The sequence below is a fragment of the Cricetulus griseus genome, chromosome 2, assembly GCF_003668045.3.
Source record: "Cricetulus griseus strain 17A/GY chromosome 2, alternate assembly CriGri-PICRH-1.0, whole genome shotgun sequence".
Classification (NCBI taxonomy): domain Eukaryota; kingdom Metazoa; phylum Chordata; class Mammalia; order Rodentia; family Cricetidae; genus Cricetulus; species Cricetulus griseus.
The window spans coordinates 398,815,930-398,834,064 of NC_048595.1; the positions used below are offsets into that span (position 1 = coordinate 398,815,930).

At 47.4% G+C, this 18,135-nt stretch overlaps 1 protein-coding gene and 1 pseudogene across 1 annotated transcript; both read left to right on the plus strand.

Annotated features, from left to right (window-relative positions):
- Window positions 1-4,634: 4,634 nt before the first annotated feature.
- On the plus strand, window positions 4,635-7,615 carry LOC100772948 (annotated as a pseudogene).
- On the plus strand, window positions 7,267-16,259 carry Amhr2 (anti-Mullerian hormone receptor type 2). Its single transcript, XM_027396699.2, has 11 exons — window positions 7,267-7,315; window positions 7,609-7,791; window positions 8,009-8,200; window positions 8,448-8,519; window positions 8,722-8,834; window positions 8,949-9,179; window positions 13,540-13,654; window positions 13,792-13,964; window positions 14,160-14,307; window positions 14,422-14,558; window positions 15,684-16,259. Exons 1-11 carry the CDS (start codon window positions 7,267-7,269, stop codon window positions 15,978-15,980), a joined length of 1,710 nt encoding a protein of 569 aa, XP_027252500.2. The 3' UTR covers window positions 15,981-16,259.
- The last annotated feature ends 1,876 nt before the right edge of the window (window positions 16,260-18,135 follow it).

Consider the following 18,135-nt stretch of genomic DNA (forward strand, 5'->3'; position numbering starts at 1 on the left):
GTAAAATCTTAAAGGGGTTGGCTAGGAGGGGCCAAGGACACCATGGGAAAACACAGTCAACTGACCTGGGCTCATGGAGGCTGAAAAGCCAACCAGAGGACTTGCATGGGACTGACCTGGGCTTTTGTGGGCTCTGGCAGAGGGCTCCACAGCTGTCTCTGACTCTGTTGCCTGCTCTTAAGAGACTTTCCTCCTGGCCAGTTGGTTTATCCAGCCTTACAGGAAAGGAGGTACTTAATCTTGCTGCAACTTGATATGTCATGGCTGGCTGAGGCCTGAACTTTTCTGAAGGCAAGGGAGAGGGAGTGGATGAGGTGTGTGTGTGTGGAGGGGGGGTTGGGAGGAGGGACTGGAAGAAGGGGAAACTGATTGGGTTGGAGGAAAATTGATTAATGAAGACAAAAAGGTTTTCTATTGGTTTAAAAAAAAAAAAAGAAAAAGTAAAGAAAATGAGAGGTGATGAGATGGCTCAATGGATAAAGATAATTTCCCCTAAACCTGACAACTGAGTTTGAAACCTGGAACCCAAATGGTAGAAGGAGAGAACTAGCTCTTGAGGGTTGGTCTTTGGCTTTCACATGAGTGCTGTGGCATTCACGTGTGTTCACAGCACTCAAATAGATGTGAAGAGTAAGAGGAGTGTGGTGGCTCACATTTGTAATCTCAGCACTCAAAAGGCAGAGGTGGGTGGACCTCTGTTAGAGGGCAACCTGGTCTACATAGCTTCCCCCCCCCCCCCGTGTGTATGTGTAACATGGTGAAAATTTAAGGAACTCAGCCAGCACTAGAAAAACAAAATGACACTAATACACTCTTGTGTCTTCTCCAGCCTTTCTAGTCGTCTTCAGAGACATTACTTCCTAGAAACTTGAGGATTGGATAGGTATTCCATCCTAGGCCCTCTCCATCTTTTTCAAATGAATCTCATCCACCCTAGTGTGTTCTCTTCCCCCGTCACGTACATACTTCGTCTGTCTCCTTACATACACACACCCTTATTGCCTGTGCCTCACAAATCCTGAGATTACTGGTGTGTGCCACCTTGCCTGAATCCACTAGCTATTTTCATACACATCGATGACTCCCGGATATTTTGTGTATCTGGAAGGGGTGTGTGCATGCATGTGGAGAGCAGAGAAGGACATCAGGTATCTTGCTCTATCACACTCTTCTTTATTCCCTTAGGGGTCTCTCAAGGCTGGAGAGAGAGAACATTGGCTGCTCTTCTGCCAGACCTGGGTTCAATTCCCAGCACCCACATGGCAGCTCTTAACTGTAACTCCATAGGGTTACAGGGTCTCATAGACCATCCAGACAAAACACCAATGCATATAAAATAAATCTTTAAAAAATAAAAAGGATCTCCCACTGTTCCAGTAGCTTACCATTTCAGCTGTGCAGGGCCAGTGAACTCCCAAGTTTTGCCTGAGGGAGTGGCGCTCCCAGAATGCTAGGATTACAGTTGCACACAGCCATGTTCAGCTTTTTACATACGCTTCAGATTTAAACTCATGTTTTCACTTCTTCAGCCTTAACCTTTCTTTTGACCTAGAAGCTTCTATGCTGGACAATTTTATCTTAGTGTTAGGGTTATAGATAAAGGGAAAATAACCCTTCCTTCTCTGTCTCTGTCTGTCTTTGTGTCTGTTTCTGTGTCTCTCTGTGTCTCTCTGTGTCTCTCTGTGTCTCTCTGTGTCTCTGTCTCTGTCTCTCTCTCTCTCTCTCAGCGTGGTTGGTTTTGGTTTTTTGAGACAGGTTTCTTTGTAGCTTTGGAGCCTGTCCTGGAACTCTGTAGACCAGGCTGGCCTCGAACTCACAGAGATTTACCTACCCTGCCTCTGTCTCATGAGTGCTAGTTATGTGCCACCATAACTGGCTTTTTTTTTTTCTTCTAAATTGCCTAGGCTGGCCTTGAACTCCCTCTGTATCCCAGCAGACCTTGAAGGTGTAATCCTGCTTCAACCAAGTAACTGAGATTACAGGCCTGTGTCACCAGGCCAGACTCCTTACCCCCACTCCCCCCAAAAGAGTTTCCTTATGTAGCTTTGGAGGCTGTCCTGGAACTAGCTCTTGTAGACCAGGCTGGTCTCAAACTCACAAAAACCCTCCTGCCTCTGCTTCTAGAGTGCTGGGATTAAAGGCGTGCGCCACCACCGCCCAGCCCCAGACTCTTATGCATACAAACGCACACAGATTTATTTTATGGATATGTGTGTGCATGTGTGCACATATACAGGTGTCTGAAGAGGCCAGAAGAAGGTGTGCTCCTTTGGAGCTATAGTTACAGGTGTTTGTGAACTGGAAACTGAACTGGGGTCCTCTGTAAAAGCAGTGAGCATCCTTACCCGATAAGCCTGGGTTATAAGTGTTCACAGCCACATGTAGTTTTCATTGTAGGTTTTTGTTTGTTTGTTTGGTAGCTTTGGAGCCTGTCTTGGAACTCTATCTGTAGACCAAGCTGGCTTCAAATTCACAGAGATCTTCCGGATGACCCTGCCTCCCGAGTGCTCGGATTAAAGGGTGTGCCACCACCGATTGGCTACACAGTTGTTTTTTTTTTTTTTTTTTTTTTTTTTATGTGAGTGCTTGGAATTTCAACTCAGGCATCAGGTACTGTCTCTCCAGCCTCCCCCTCCCCCACACACCGTGAGACAGAGTCTCACTCTAGTCCATAATGGCCTGAGATTGACTATATAACCCAAGACTGCCTCAAATTGCAGCAGTCTTCCTGCCTCAGCCTTCTAAATGCTGAGACAACAGGAATGAGCCACCATCACTGACTTCTGGGTTGTTTCTGTCTTTGAACGAAGTAGTAACCCAAGGCTTTGGCTGAGGAGATGCCCTTGCTGGTACACACCTAACCTGCTCCCATTCTGGAGGAAAGGGTCTCCAGAGACATTTAGGCAAAATAAGCCACTAGACCCTCAACTGCCCACATCCCCACTTACCTGATCTGGGAGCTCGTGAAAGAAGACATCAGGAACTAAATACAGCATTCCACCTTACTAGCACAGCCTGCAGACTTCCAGAAGGGCCCAAGGAAGTGTGTGAATCTGTCTCCAGCCCCGCCCTTTCTCCAGACACTGTTTTACAGCTATTGGCCCCTCTCATGGGTACTCCCCAGGAAAAAGACCCTCCATAAGCTGGCACCTTCACCTCTGATTCAAGAACAGTTATTCAGAGCAAGGGTTTCCAGTCAGCTACCACATGGATAGAAGCTAGGGGCCCAGGGGCCCAGTCCCCTTTGACCAGTCCCCTTTGAAGCCAGCTGTTCACAGGTGTGGAAATGAAATGATTACCTATGACTGACTGGTTTCCTACTCTGGGGGAAATGAGATTACATTCCTGTCTGTATTGCAACACAAGCCACAGACCTCTTTGTTTACATACATGGACTCTACACACCCTATGGCCTCCCTTTATACTTTATGCAGCACAGGACATCCTGGAGTGTACTGTGAATATTAGTCATCTGAGGAGGCCCTCTTTTATTTATCTGTTTATTTATTGTTTGTTTATTTCGGGGAGGCCCTCTTGACAGACCAGTTTCTCCTGTCTTCTGACCTCTGGTGGTGAGATTTTGAACTGTAGACTCCTGTCCCAGTTGGTAGTCTGTTGACAAATTAACGGTATGCTGGTTTACATTTTTCAGCAATCCAAATTCAAATATTGAAATATTGTAAACAGTGTAAATATTTATTTTTGAGACACAATCTATGCAGCCATGGATGTCCTGGAACTTACTTTGTAGAGCAGGTTGGCCTCAAACATACAGAGATCTGCCTCCTCCTCTGCCTTCTAGTGCTGGAATTAAAGGCATATGCCACCACCCCCAGGATGGAAACATTTCTTCAGTTGCTGAAGTTTGGGTTTGTTTTAAGGCAACATTGTATAATAGAGAGAACAGAGCCTGTACTTGAAGTCAGATATACCTAGATTCAAATCTCAGCTGGGCTTTATTTTTATTACATCAGAATGACTATGGACAGCTCATTTATGCTGAATTTCATTACCTATAAAGTGGAGATAATAATAAATATCCCAGTGAAAAAAAATTAGACTTAAAAGTGCATAGCTCTGGCTTTATCTAGAACATAGTGATGCTCAATAAAAGTTATCTTTTTTTTTTTTTTTTTTTTTTGGTTTTGGTTTTTTCGAGACAGGGTTTCTCTGTGGCTTTGGAGCCTGTCCTGGAACTAGCTCTGGAGACCAGGTTGGTCTCGAACACACAGAAATCTGCCTGCCTCTGCCTCCCAAGTGCTGAGATTAAAGGTGTGTGCCACTACTGACCGGCCAAAAGTTATCTTCTTAATGGTAGTAATTTCCTTAGTGTTTGAATCCATAGGAGTATGTGTATGTGTGTGTCCTTTGTACGGCTTATGCTAAGGAGGACTCTCTGTATACTCTAAGCAACTGCCCACTACTATGTTAACTATTTTCTTTCTTCATTATGGAAAAATACACAACAAAATTACCATTCTAATAATTTCCTTTTTTTTCCTTTTTTCCTTTTTCCTTTCTTTTTATTTTTCAAGGCAGGGTTTGTCTGTGAGTCCTGGCTGTCCTAGAACTCACTCTGTAGACAGATTGGCCTCAAACTCTCAGAGATCTGTTGTGTCTCTGCCTCCCAAGTGCTGGGATTAAAGGCATGTGTCACCACTACCCAGGCTACCATTTGCAATTTTAAAGCTTTATTTACTTTGGATGGCTGAAGAGATGGCTCTTCTTTTTCTTCTTTTTATTGTATTTGCCTGGGTGTTTGGGCTGCCTGTAGGTCTGTACACCACATGCATGCCTGATGTCCATGGAGGGCAGAAGAGGGTGTCTGATCTTCTGGAACTAGAGTTACAAACAGTTGTGAACTACCGTGTGGGTGCTGGGGACCAAACCTGGGTCTTCTCCCAGAGTGTCTAGACAGCACGTGGCCACATCTGGCACGCCTCGGAACTAGTGGCTATGGACGTAGGTGCTGACGAGTTTGCAGAGACCCTCTCATTCCTGCATGATATCATTAATGAGGCAGACTTTGTGAGTCTCGACATACAGTTCACAGGACTGTGTTCAAACTCATCCCGGCCCCAGCAGATCAGTCTCTTTGATTTACCATCCGAGTGGTATATGAAGACCCGGCAGAGTGTTCAGCAATTTACAATATGTCGGATTGGATTGTCTGTGTTTTCCAGCATTGAAGGGGAATCAAACAAATATGTAGCCCATTCCTGTAACTTCTTTCTCTTCCCTACAACGTTTGGGATCTTGGACTCGGAGTTCTCTTTCCAGGCGTCTAGTGTTCAGTTTTTGAACAAGTTCTTCAAAAATGGAATCCCATACATGAATGAAGAGCAGGAGATTAAGGAGAGCATCTTGAGAGGGAACTGGAGAGTCGGAAGTTCTCTGGACAAAGACCAAATTAAGGTGGTGATTGACAAGGTACTAGGTGGCTGGACCTGGCTGAGGAAGATGACCGGATGACTCTTCCTGGTATCGCTGGGTTCCAAGCCTATGAAGTCCAAATGGTCCTGAGGCAGGCCCTCCCCGACATCTGAACAGTGCGGAAAAATGAAGGGGTGGTTGTGAAGAAGGTCAGTCAGCCTCATCGCTGGTACCTTGAGAATGACTCTTGTGATCAAATCAGGTGTTGGAGGGAGGAGATTCTGCTCTCTGCAAGGGGCTTTTCGGGCTTTATCAAGATGTTGGTGAGAGCCCAGAAGTCTCTGGTAGGACACAATATGATGATGGACCTACTGCATCTCCTTGAGAAGTTCTTCAAACCTCTTCCAGAAAGCTACGATGAGTTTAAGCAGAACATCCACAGCCTATTTCCTGTCATCATCGACACCAAGAATGTGACAGAAGACATCTGGAAGGAAATGCATTTCCTACAAGCCTCCAACCTCTCAGAAGTAAGTGTATGATGTGCTGAGCAGTGACTTGAATGCCACTAACAATTCTGGACCAGAGATTATCCATGCAAGCGAGTGTGAGAAATATGCTGAGACCAAGTGCCCCCATGAAGCCGGATACAATGCCTTCCTCTGCGGGTCAGTTCTCTTGAAAGTAGCACACTTGCTCCTGGAGAGGGTGCATGGTGATGGTTCTGTGGACGAGCTCACCTCACATACCTGGATGTGCTGGAGCACTATGTGAACCAAGTGAATCTTATCAGAGCTGGGGTTCCTAAAATTAATCTTTCTGGCCCAGATTACCCCAGTATCTGGCCTCCTGCACTCATCCTCACCGTCAAGAGGGCCTGGGGTCACCGAGCATCAGGTCTACTGTGAGTTCCAATATCTTTGCAGGTTGGATGTCAGGCGGTTCACCCCAAACCAGTTTCTGCTCCTGACCAATAAGTTTAAGGATGCCTGTAGTGTCTTGAAGGAGTACAGGAGCCACCCAACCCTGCAGGTCTCCCTATACTGCTACTGGAAACATTCCTCCAACATCACCTGCCTGTTAAAAGTCTGCAGCATCATCACCACCTGGGCCGTAGTTGCATTTGTCCTGGGCAGATCCAGCCCCAGAGTACATTGATCCTCGACTACTGCGGGAGCTTCCCGGGATGGCCCTCATGACTTGTCTGTATAAACAAGTTTGTTTTCAGGAAAAAAAAAAATATATATATATATATAAAAGAGTGTCTAGTACTTTTGACCCATTGCACCATCTCACCAGTCCTACAGTGTGATTTTGTTGTTGTTTTGATTTTTGAGACAGGGTTTCTCTGTGAAAGCCTCTGCCTCCTGCCTATTTTTTTTTTTTTTTAGATCTGAAAATTTTCATATTCATTCTGATTCGAGTTTGGAAAGTGAGAACTACTGTAATATGGACTGTGAGTCTTCTTCTATTCAGAATGCTACGTATCCAGTCTCTCAATAGTGGGTTAGGAAGGGTCTTGGGCAGAACTGAGTGGCTCCAAACATTTGACATCTTCCTGGGAAAGGCTGAAGGTCCAGCACCTTCTCCCAAGGTCAGTGATGAGTAGAGATTTTGAAGTTATCACAGGGTTCTCAGCCAGGCAGCCAAGGTCCCTTCCTCCCACTCTACAGAGAAAAGAGGAGGTGGTTGAAGAAAGGATATGAGATTGGTTCTCTGCTCCTCCCTTTCTCTCCCTGTTTTCTCCCCCACAGCTGCCTTCTCCCCCACAGAAACTGGGATAGGACAGAGGGGGGCGGAGTTTGGAAGCCCTACAGTGCCCTGTATCAGTAGGAATCCTTGGATGGAGTAGCTGTGCTGGTTTGTGCTGTCCAGCTGCCATCCTTTAGCAGGATGCTGGGGACACTGGGGCTTTGGACATTGCTTCCTGCAGTTGCACAAGGTAAGTGTCTACAGATACAGGCAGGGTCTTAACACAATCCAATAAGGGGAAAGGTATACTTGAAGCAGCAGCTACCCCTTTGGAAGAGGAAGAGGTCAGTGGGCTGGGTGAGTAAAGATGAAGGGCAGAGCCACTTGTTCCCATGGGGGATCAGGCCTCAGGCCTCTGCTGACTGTTTCCTTGTGCCTCTGCCATCCTGACCCTGGGCTCCTATTTTGTTTATCCTTTTGGCTGCTGTTTGTCCCCTGACTTTACTCCCTTCTTGACTCCCCTTTCTTCACCTTTGATTTCAGTAACCCCAAACAGTAGGACCTGTGTGTTCTTTGAGGCTCCTGGAGTACGAGGAAGCGCAAAGACACTGGGGGAAGTGCTAGATGAAAGACCAGGACCCCCTAAGAGTATCCGCTGCCTCTACAGCCATTGCTGCTTTGGCATCTGGAACCTGACCCATGGACGGGCACGTGTGGAGATGCAAGGTGAATGGCAAAATATATGGTGGGTGAGAGCTAGGGTAGAGGAGAGGCATGTCCAAGTTGAGGGAGGCAGCCAAGAGGAAAGGGAGAAGCGGAGTGTGTAGATGGGAGAAAAGCATGTCGGAGGGATGCCTTTGATAGAGAAGGGATGTGCTTTCTGCCTCCCAACATCATTGTACTCTCTCTCCTTTTCCTCCGTCCCCCAATCCCATCCCACCAGGATGCCGAGACAGTGATGAGCCAGGCTGTGAGTCCCTCCACTGTGACCCAGTCCCCCGAGCCCACCCAAGCCCCATCTCCACTCTCCTCACATGTTCTTGTGGCAGTGACTTCTGCAATGCCAATTACAGCCATCTGCCTCCTTCAGGGAACCAAGGGGCGCCTGGCCCCCAGGATCCCCAGCCTACCACAGGTAGTTGCCTTCCCTAGGGTACTAAGCTCAGAAAGGGTAGGAGCATAGGTCAGGATGAGAACCAGGGCCAGTTCTCAGCCCACTCCCACCCAAAGTTTCCCTCCTCCTGGCCTTGGGAAGTTGGTTGCCCTGGCGACTGGGAGATAAGGGGGCTTGTGACCAGCATGGGGGTGGTTTGGAAAGCAATCTCTTTGAAGAGGGGAGAGGTTCAGTGCTCACCCACGTGTCTTCTTGCCTTGCTGTCCAGGTGGGCCCATCTGGATGGCACTGCTGCTGCTGGGAATGTTCCTCGTGCTGCTACTGGGCAGCATCATCTTGGGTACTAATCTCTCCCACCCCTCCCTTGTGATAGCAAGGCTCTTCCCCAAAGCTCCAAGCCTTCTTCAGGCTCTGCAGACGCCCCCCACCACCAGTTTTGGGATCTCTGTAACCCATTTCATTGTATGAAGCTCTCTTCCCACATAGCCTCCTTGGCTGCCTCCATCCTGTGCACCCTACCCTAAGGCTCTTCTCTGCTTCAGCCCTGCTACAACGAAAGACCTGTGCAGTGAACGGTGGGTCAGACCCGGAGCCAGTCTCAGGCGGAGACTGCAGTGAGGAATTGCCAGAGCTGAATGAGCTGTGCTTCTCCCAGGTGCTTCATAAAAGGAGGGTGGGTTTCTCTGGTACTCTTGGAGGTTCTGCTGGGGAGGAAGCCTGGTTCTGATGCTAGCTCAGAGGTCCGCACTCAGTGCAGTGTTTCCACCAGGTAATCCAAGAAGGAGGTCACGCAGTCGTGTGGGCCGGGAGGCTACAGGGTGAGATGGTAGCCATCAAGGCCTTCCCCCCAAGGGCTGTGGCCCAGTTCCGAGCTGAGAGAGCTGTGTACCAGTTGCCAGGCCTACAGCACAACCACATTGTACGCTTTATCACTGCTGGCCAGGGGGGTCCTGGCCCCCTGCCCTCTGGGCCTTTACTGGTACTGGAACTGTACCCTAAGGTGAGCACCAAGAAATGTCGGTAATGTGCACTATGCCTATTTTTGTGCTCATGGAAGTGAGGTGCTTCGTGCCTTCCTTAGGACACTGTTGGGTTTTTTGTTGTTTGTTGTTTTGTTTTTCGAGACAGGGTTTCTCTATATTGCTTTGGAGCCTGTCCTGTGTGCCACCACTGCCCAGCTAGAAATGAGCCACTGTTAAATATGAGCCACTGGATAAATAATATCCAACCACAGCTGTCCAACTCATTCATGTGTTTATTTAACCAATATTTATAAACAATATGGCAGGCTGGAGAGATGGCTCAGTGGTTAAGAGCACTGTCTGCTCTTCCAGAGGACCTGGGTTCAATTCCCAGAATCCATGTGGCAGCTCACACCTGTCTGTTACTCCAGTTCCAGGATTTCTTACACCCTTACACAGACATACATGCAGGCAAAACACCAATAAAAATAAATATAAACTTCTTAAAAAAAAAAAAAAGCCAGGTGGTAACGGCACATGCCTTTAATCCCAGCACTCGGGAGGCAGAGTCAGAAGGATCTCTGTGAGTTCGAGACCAGCCTGGTCTACAGAGTGAATTCCAGGACAGCCTCCAAAGCTACAGAGAAACGCTGTCTCGAAAAACAAACAGAAAGATTTGCCCTGAGGGATGGTGAGATGGCTCAGCTATGATGCTTGCTGTGCAAGCCTTGGGGATCTGAGTTCAGTCCCCAGAACCCAAGCAAAAATAGAAAGAGAGAACTGCACAAAGTTGTTCTCTGACCCCCACACACGCACTATAGCATGTGCTCCCAAAGACTCCCCCTTTCTATAATAATAAATTTCAAAAAATTATGTGTATAAGAGGCAGATGGATCTCTGTGAGTTTGAGACCAGTCTGGTCTACAGAGTGAGTTCCAGGACAGCCAGGACTACACAGAGAAACCTGACTCAAAAAACAAACAAAAATTTATTGTTTCACATGCATATATTATGCTTTACACCGAGTGCATGCCTGGAGAGGACACCAGATCTCCCGGGGCTGCAGTTTCAGATGAGCTGCTATTCAGGTACTGGAAATTAAACCCCAGTCCTCTGGACGTGCAGGCAGTGTAACTGCTAAGCCATCACTACATCCCTTAGTTTTCTATTTTTGTTTTTTTAATAAAATGAATGTATGTGACCTGAGGTAGGAAATGAACAATGTGAGGAGGAAGAAACCTGGGTGTAGTGCTGTGCGACTGTAATCCCGGCACTTGGGAGGCTGAAACAGGAGGACTGAAGTGAATTCCAGGCTAGCCTGGGCTACATAATGCTGACTCAAGGAAATAAAACAGGCCTGAGTGCAGTGGTATAACCCTAAATCCCAGCAATTGGGAAGCAGAGGCAGGTGGATCTATATGAGTTCAAGGCCAGTCAAGGTTCCATAGTAAGGCCCTATCTAAAACAAAAACACCCACCCCCAAAAAAACACTCACAGAAGAAAACAAACCCCAAACATAGCCAAGAGGAAGAAGTAGACAAAGGTAGGGCCACCTGGAGCCTGGGCCTGATGAAGACTGGGAGGCATTTTAAGTCTTGTGCACTCTCTGGGCACTTTGAACACATTTGCATGCTTTACCTGTATAAGCATGCTATGAGGTAGAAATCACTATCCATAGATGAGAAAAGGAAAGTCATTTGCCCAGGATTTGTGACTGGAGTCTGACTCCTCATTGCAGCTACTGTCTCCGGTTTATCAGCCATCAGCACTATCTGTTCCTTAAGGTGAGACCCCCCCTCCCAGTTCTTTGCCCTAATCGTTCTTCAGCTCCTAACCTGCTTAAAGGCAGTCAGTGACCCTTCCCCAGATTTTTTTTTTATATTTATTTATTTTAGTGTATAGTGTTCTGCCTGCATGTATGCCTGCAGGCCAGGAGAGGGCGCCAGATCTCATTACAGATATTTGTGAGCCAATGTGTGGTTTGCTAGGAATTGAACCCAGGACCTCTGGAATAGCAGTCAGTGCTCTTAACTGCTGAGCCATCTCTCTAGGCCCCTTCTCCCTTCCCCAGATTTTATCAATTTTTACAACTCATTGCTGAGACCTTGAGTTCTGGAAAGTTCCTTTTTTTTTTTTAATCATATGCTTCCTGACCCTAATGAAAAATAAGCTTTTAGCCTGGGGATATAGCTTAGTTGATACAGTGATTCCTGGCAAGCACAAGGACCTGAGTTCAGTTCTCAGAAATTACATTTAAAAAAAAAACAGAAGTAGGGCAAGAGAGATGGGTTAACAGTTAAGAACACTGGCTGCTCTCCCAGAGGACCCAAGTTCAGCTCCCAGTATCTATGCTAGGTGTCACACTTGCCTGTAACTCCAGCTCCAGGGGATCCAATGCTCTCTTCCAGTTTCCATTCCAGTCTCCACCTGAAAACTCACATTCTTTCACACATATAGACACACTTACCCATACTTAATTTTTTTTTTTTAAGTTTACTTTTTGCCAGGCGGTAGTGGCACATGCCTTTAATCCTGGCACTTGGGAGGCAGAGGCAGGTGGATCTCTGAGTTCCAGGCCAGTCTGGTCTACAGAGCTAGTTCCAGAACAGCCAGGGCTACACAGAGAAACCCTTGTATTATGACAGGACTCTGGGGCTTATGGCCAGCCTAGTCTATTGAGTGAGCTCCAGTTAGAAAGAGAACCTAAGCCAGGCATTGGTGGCACACGCCTTTAATCCCAGCACTTGGGGAGAGGCAGGTGGATCTCTGTGAGTTCGAGGCCAGCCTGGTCTACAAGAGCTAGTTCCAGGACATCCTCCAAAGCCACAGGGAAACCCTGTGTCGAAAAACCAAAAAAACAAACAAACAAACAACAAAAAAAAAACAACAAAAAAACGAGAACCTGTCTCAAAAATACATGTACAGATATACAATTCTTTCTTATTTGCTTAGCTTCCTCTGACTGTCACAAGTACATGATTGTTTTACAGCCATGGCATTTTGTTTATTGTTATATTGTGGCATCTATTATATTCTCTGCTTATATCATAATCACCTATTTCTAGTCACAGCGCTGCCTGGGCACAGTTGTTGATGCACCTGAAGGTGCTCAGCGTCTTAATGAATGGCCTATCCCTAGTTGTTGCTCCTCCCATAGCTCTACCCATCCATGTCTATGCAGGCCCGATACGCCAGGCCAGGTGGTTTGCGGGACACCCTTGATTACCCTTGTCCTGAATTATCTGAGTCAGCACATGACAGTGACTCATGATTCAGACTGATTGGTTTCTGAAAACTCCACTCCTATCTCATCATTTGACCCCAAACAAGCTTACTCAACATTCTCTAAAGCTCCAGCTCTAACCAGGTGTGGTAGTTTGTTCCTGTATTGCTGACACTTGGGAGGTAGGGGCAGGAGGGTCACTGCAAGCTTGATGGCAGCCTCATCCTCATAGTGACTTCCATGTCAGCCAGGGTTACAGATATGTACATAGTGAGATCCTGCCTAAGAGGGAGTGGCATGTGGGGGTGGAGGTTGTGGGGGGAGACAGAGAGTGGGAGAGAAAAAGGAAAGAAGGTAAAAGGTCCAGCAAGATGGTCCAACAGGTAAAGGTGCTTCCACCAAACCTGAGGACCTGAGTTCAAGCCCTGGAACCTATGTGGTGAAAGGAGGAGAGCAACTCCATCACATTGTCTTCTGGCCCCCATGTAGCCTGTGGACAACCACAGACAGACACATACCCCACACACAAATAAGGAAGTGTACTAATATTTTAAATAGAGGCGAGAAAGAGGAAAAAAGAAAAAAATCACAAAAATCAGGGTGATCAGAATTCCTTCACACTGGGGTCATCATGAGGACTGTAGGAAACCCTACAGTCAAAGGGCCTGTGTCACTGTAAGTACTCAGTACCACTGAATTAAGCTACTTCCCCCTCCCCTGCCCTGTATTGGGCCTTTAATGTAGGAGATTCCTGCTTCAGCCTCTTGAGTGCTGAGATTACATGCAAGTGCTACCATGTCTGGCTGAAAGTATTACGTGTGTGTGTGTGTGTGTGTGTGTGTGTGTGTGTGTGTGTGTGTGTCTGCGTCTGCCTGTGCGCACTCGCATTTGTGCTTTCGGGCAGGGTGGCCTGTAACCCAGACTGGCTTTTTCCTGATCCTCCTCCTCCTACTTCTGAAGTGCTGGGTGACAGTCGTCTAGTATAGTATCATGTCAACTAGAGTTACTATATTTTTCTTGTCACTGTGACTGATACATTTTCTCATGCCTCCACTGTCTGTAGTGTCTTGACCTGGTTCTGTCAGGGTGTCTCTATCTGCTGGGGAGGTGCAGGCTTCCTGGGATGATCACCCCTAGTTCTGTGTGCACTGCTCTTGCCTCCGCTCTTCTCCAGGGCTCCCTGTGCCACTACTTGACCCAGTACACCAGTGACTGGGGAAGTTCCTTGAGGATGGCTCTGTCCCTGGCTGAGGGTCTGGCATTTCTCCATGAGGAGCGCTGGCAGGATGGTAAGTGAGCCTGCAACAGGGAGGCAGGAGAGTCGGGAGTCACATCTCTGCATCCAATCCTCTTCTCTTAGAGAAGGAGGACCAGGTCAAGGAAAAACAGATGGTCTGTGTTCCTTAAACCTTGGATTTCTCCCCAGGCCAATATAAACCCGGTATTGCCCACCGAGACCTGAGCAGCCAGAACGTCCTCATTCGGGAAGATAGGTCCTGTGCTATTGGAGACCTGGGCCTTGCCTTGGTGCTCCCTGGCCTTGCTCGGACCCCTGCCTCAGCACCTACTCAACCCCGAGGCCCAGCTGCCATTTTGGAGGTGAGTGCTTTTTGATAAGTGTGAGGTCCAAGGCGATGGCAGTGCTGATGAGCATACAACCATGGATACCACAATGGTGCAGCTTTGCTAGTCCATGGAACACTCCTGAGTCTGTAATTGGGGGAAATGTGCACCAGAGCTGCAGAGCAGGTTGCCAGAGAGGTGATTCCTGGTACTCCACATCTTATTCTCCAGGCTGGCACACAGAGGTACATGGCTCCAGAGCTCTTGGACAAGACACTAGATCTACAGGACTGGGGCACAGCCCTCCAGAGAGCAGATGTTTACTCTCTGGCTCTGCTCCTGTGGGAGATCCTGAGCCGCTGTTCCGATTTGAGGCCTGGTAAAGTCTCCACCCCCAGTATCCTATCTACCTCCTGGCCTGACTTTCCCTAGTTTTTCTACCTGGGAGCCCCCTAACCAGAGTAGGTTGACATAATGCCTGTATTTTTCCCAGACCGCAGACCACCACCTTTTCAATTGGCCTATGAGGCTGAACTGGGCAGCAATCCCAGTGCTTGTGAGCTCTGGGCATTGGCAGTAGAGGAGAGGAGGCGCCCCAACATCCCATCCACTTGGAGCTGCTCTGCCACAGTAAGAAGCCACAGGCTAGCTAGATGGGGCCCTGGGGGATGGGTATGGATATCAAGGACTTCTCTGCTACAACCAAACATCCTATTCCCATACTTGTCCTCAGTTTACCTTTTCTTCTCTAAGTCTCAAACAACTGGTTCCACCCACCTGGATACTTTTATATTGACACCCCCTCACTTCATCAGCTATCTCTTTGTTCTATCTCCTCCTCCAGGAAGTCCTCTCTGGCTTTTCTCCTACACAGATCTCTGTCCCTGTGTCAGTGTCTCTTCTGGTCCCATGGGCCCCAGAATTCAATCCAGTGCCCCATCATTTTGTACTATAAAGCTATGTTTCAGCTGTGGAGTGATTAAACTTGTTCTAGGTGTGACAAGGCTCTAGGTATGACAAGATTCTAGGTGTGACAAAGTTCTGGATGTGACAAAGTTCTAGGTATGACTTAGGTTCTAGGTGTGACTAGGTTCTAGGTTGGCAAGGCTCTAGGTGTGACAAGGTTCTAGGTATAACAAGGTCAGAAAATTTGCCCGACAGTGAAAGTGCAGAGCTCTTCACAAATTATTTCCTGAGGAGATGCCCTTTCTCCTGCTGTCCAGCCTGAAATTTCTACCATACAAATCTCTGTTGGGTTAGCTAACAGAAGCCAAGCTTTGTCTGCAGGACATACTGGTTGAGAAGAAGGAGATTAATTTTCCTTTAGCATGTAAGTTGTCAGCCTGAGGGCTGGAGAGGTGGCTCAGAGGTTAAGAGCACTGGCTGCTCTTCCAGAGGTCCTGAGTTCAATTCCCAGCAACCACATGGTGGCTCACAACCATCTACAATGAGATCTGGTGCCCTCTTCTGGTGTGCAGGCAGAACACTGTACAGACAACAAACAAATAAATAAATCTTAAAAAAAAAAAGTTGTCAGCCTGAATTATCCTCAGAGGAAAAGGTCATAGAGAACAAACCTCATGGGCCTGGACTTTAGGCGATGGGACTTGGGAGCTCCACAAGTGTAGTGTGGAGTCAGGAGTGGTGGAGCTTAGCAAGGGCTCTGTGCAGTGTGGGGCAGAACATGTGGAGAAGTAACACTGAAGATGTCCCCTCTGGGTTGGGTCAGGCCTGCCATCTAGTCTTTTCCTCCAGGACCCCGGGGGACTGAGGGAACTCCTAGAAGACTGTTGGGATGCAGACCCAGAAGCACGACTGACGGCTGAGTGTGTGCAGCAGCGCCTGGCAGCCCTGGCTTACCCTCAGGTGGCTTCCTGCTTCCCAGACAGTGGTCCGAAGGCCTGCACACCTCTCTGCCCAGAAAATTGTCCTTCAGCACCTGCCTCTGCCACTGTTCCCTGCAGGCCTCAGCAGGGTTCCTGCCACCTCAGTGTTCAGCAGGGCCTTGGCTCTAGGAGTCCTCAGCCTGTCAGTACCAGTGTTCGTGTGTAAATGAGCAGTTGGCATGAACATGTGGTGATCACATATCTGTTGCTGTCATTCTCTGTGGGTTTCTAGCCCCTTGGGACACATGTATGTGCTCAGTAAAGAGAGTAAAGATTTCCCACTGTTGGCCTTGGGCTTGCCTCCTTTTTATTCTTTTTTTTCACTAGTGTGTATTTATTTATTTATTTTAAGGTCTATTTATTTTATTTGCGGTATGTTTGTCTGTGAGCTTATGTGCATGCAGGAGCCCTTGGAGGCCAGAAGAGGGCGTCAGATCCCCTGGAACTGGAGTTGTGAGCCACCATGTGGATGCTGGGAACAGGTGCTTTGTAAGAGTAGTAATTGCTCTGAGCCCCTAAGCCATCTATCTCTTCAGCCCTTTATTATTTACTTATTGTATTTCATTTGCTTTGGTATTTTGGCTGCGTGCAAATTTATGTGAGCTGCCATGTGGGCACTGGGAATTGAACTCTGGTCCTCTGGAAGAACAGCCAATGCTCTTAACTGTTGAGCCATTTCTCCAGCTCTATTATTTATTTTTTGAGACAGGGGTTTTCTGTGTAGCCTTGGCTGACCTACTACTCAATGGGTAGCTCAGGCCAGTCTTAAATATGCAGCTCTTACCTCAATATCTCAAGTATTGGGATTACAGGTTTGAGGCACTAGCATTTATGTATGATTGTATGTATGTATGTATGTAAGTATGTATTAGACAAGGTCTCATTATGTAGCCCTGGTGGGCTTGGAACTCACTTTGTAGACCAGGTTGACCTAGAACTTACAGAGATCGACCTCTCTCTCAAGTGCTAGGCTGAAAGGTGTGTGCCACCATGCCAGGCATCAACACTTATTTTTAAAGATTTTATTTGTATTATTTTAACTATGTGTACGTGTGTGTGTGTGTATGTGTGTGTGTGTGTGTGTGTGTGTGTGTGTGTGTGTGTGTGGTATGTACATATGGGCACAGGTGCCTGGAGAGGCCAGAGAAACTGGGTAACCCTGAAGCTGGAGTCGTAAGCCACCTAATATAGGTGCTGAGAATTGAACTTGGGTCCTCTGGAAGAGGAATAAATGTGTTTTAACCTCTAAGCCATCTCTCTAGCACCACCAGGATTCATTTTCAAATGGTAGCATCACCTGCTGGGCACTGGGTGCGGGGTGGGGGAAGAAGAGTGACCCCAATGAAGTCACTGCCCTCAAGGTGCTAAGATGGCTGAAGCTCACATGGTGGGGTTCTGTATAGTGTCAGAGGGGAAAGAGCAAAGCATTGAACACTGGGAGGCTTCATGAAGCACAGGATGCTGGATCTAAGGTCAGCCTAGGCAGGAGCTTCCCAAAATCATCAGCAGCACTAAGGCATTTCAGGGCCTGTAAGGAGTGATAGCATAGTGCACAGAGTACAGGAAGAGTCTATGAGTAAGTTATATAGCAAAAGTGTAGGGGGCAGTTATGGCGATATAGCTCAATTTGTAGGGTACTTACAGAGCATGCATGAAGCCCTGGGTTCCTAGCACTTCGTGAACTGGGTGGTGCATGCTTGTAATCCCAGCACTGAGAAAGTGGAGGCAGGGGCTAATCTGGATTTGTAGGCTGGAGGAGGGAGAGAGATGGCTCAGTCACCAGCACTTGTTGCTCATGCAGACGACAAGGGTTTTTAGTTCCCAGCACTCCTATTAGGAGTTTAATTCCAGTTCCAGGGTACCTAATGCCTTCTTCTGGCCTCTGTGGGCACCACATGATGCACATACACACAGACAAGCAAGCAGACACACAAGCAGCACATATAACTGTAACATAAATTTACAACCATACAGAGATTACCATGGTCCATATGTAATGCTGACACACACACATTTCATATATTTTCAAAAGGGCCTCTTTTAAAAGATAAATATACATGGCACACACCTTTAATCCTAGCACTTGGGGTGGGGGAGAGGGAGGGTGGATCACTGAGAGTTCGAGGCCAGCCTGGTCTACAAAGCTACACAGAGAAACCCTGTCTGGAAAAACCACACACACACAAAAAAAGATAAATATTCCATCAGATTCTATACATTAAGAGTAAAATTCCAGGGGAGAGGGTTTGGTGGGGAACATGGGAGGATGGGAGGGCAAGAGAATGGGGGGATGGATATGTAAATATTAGTAGTAATTAAAG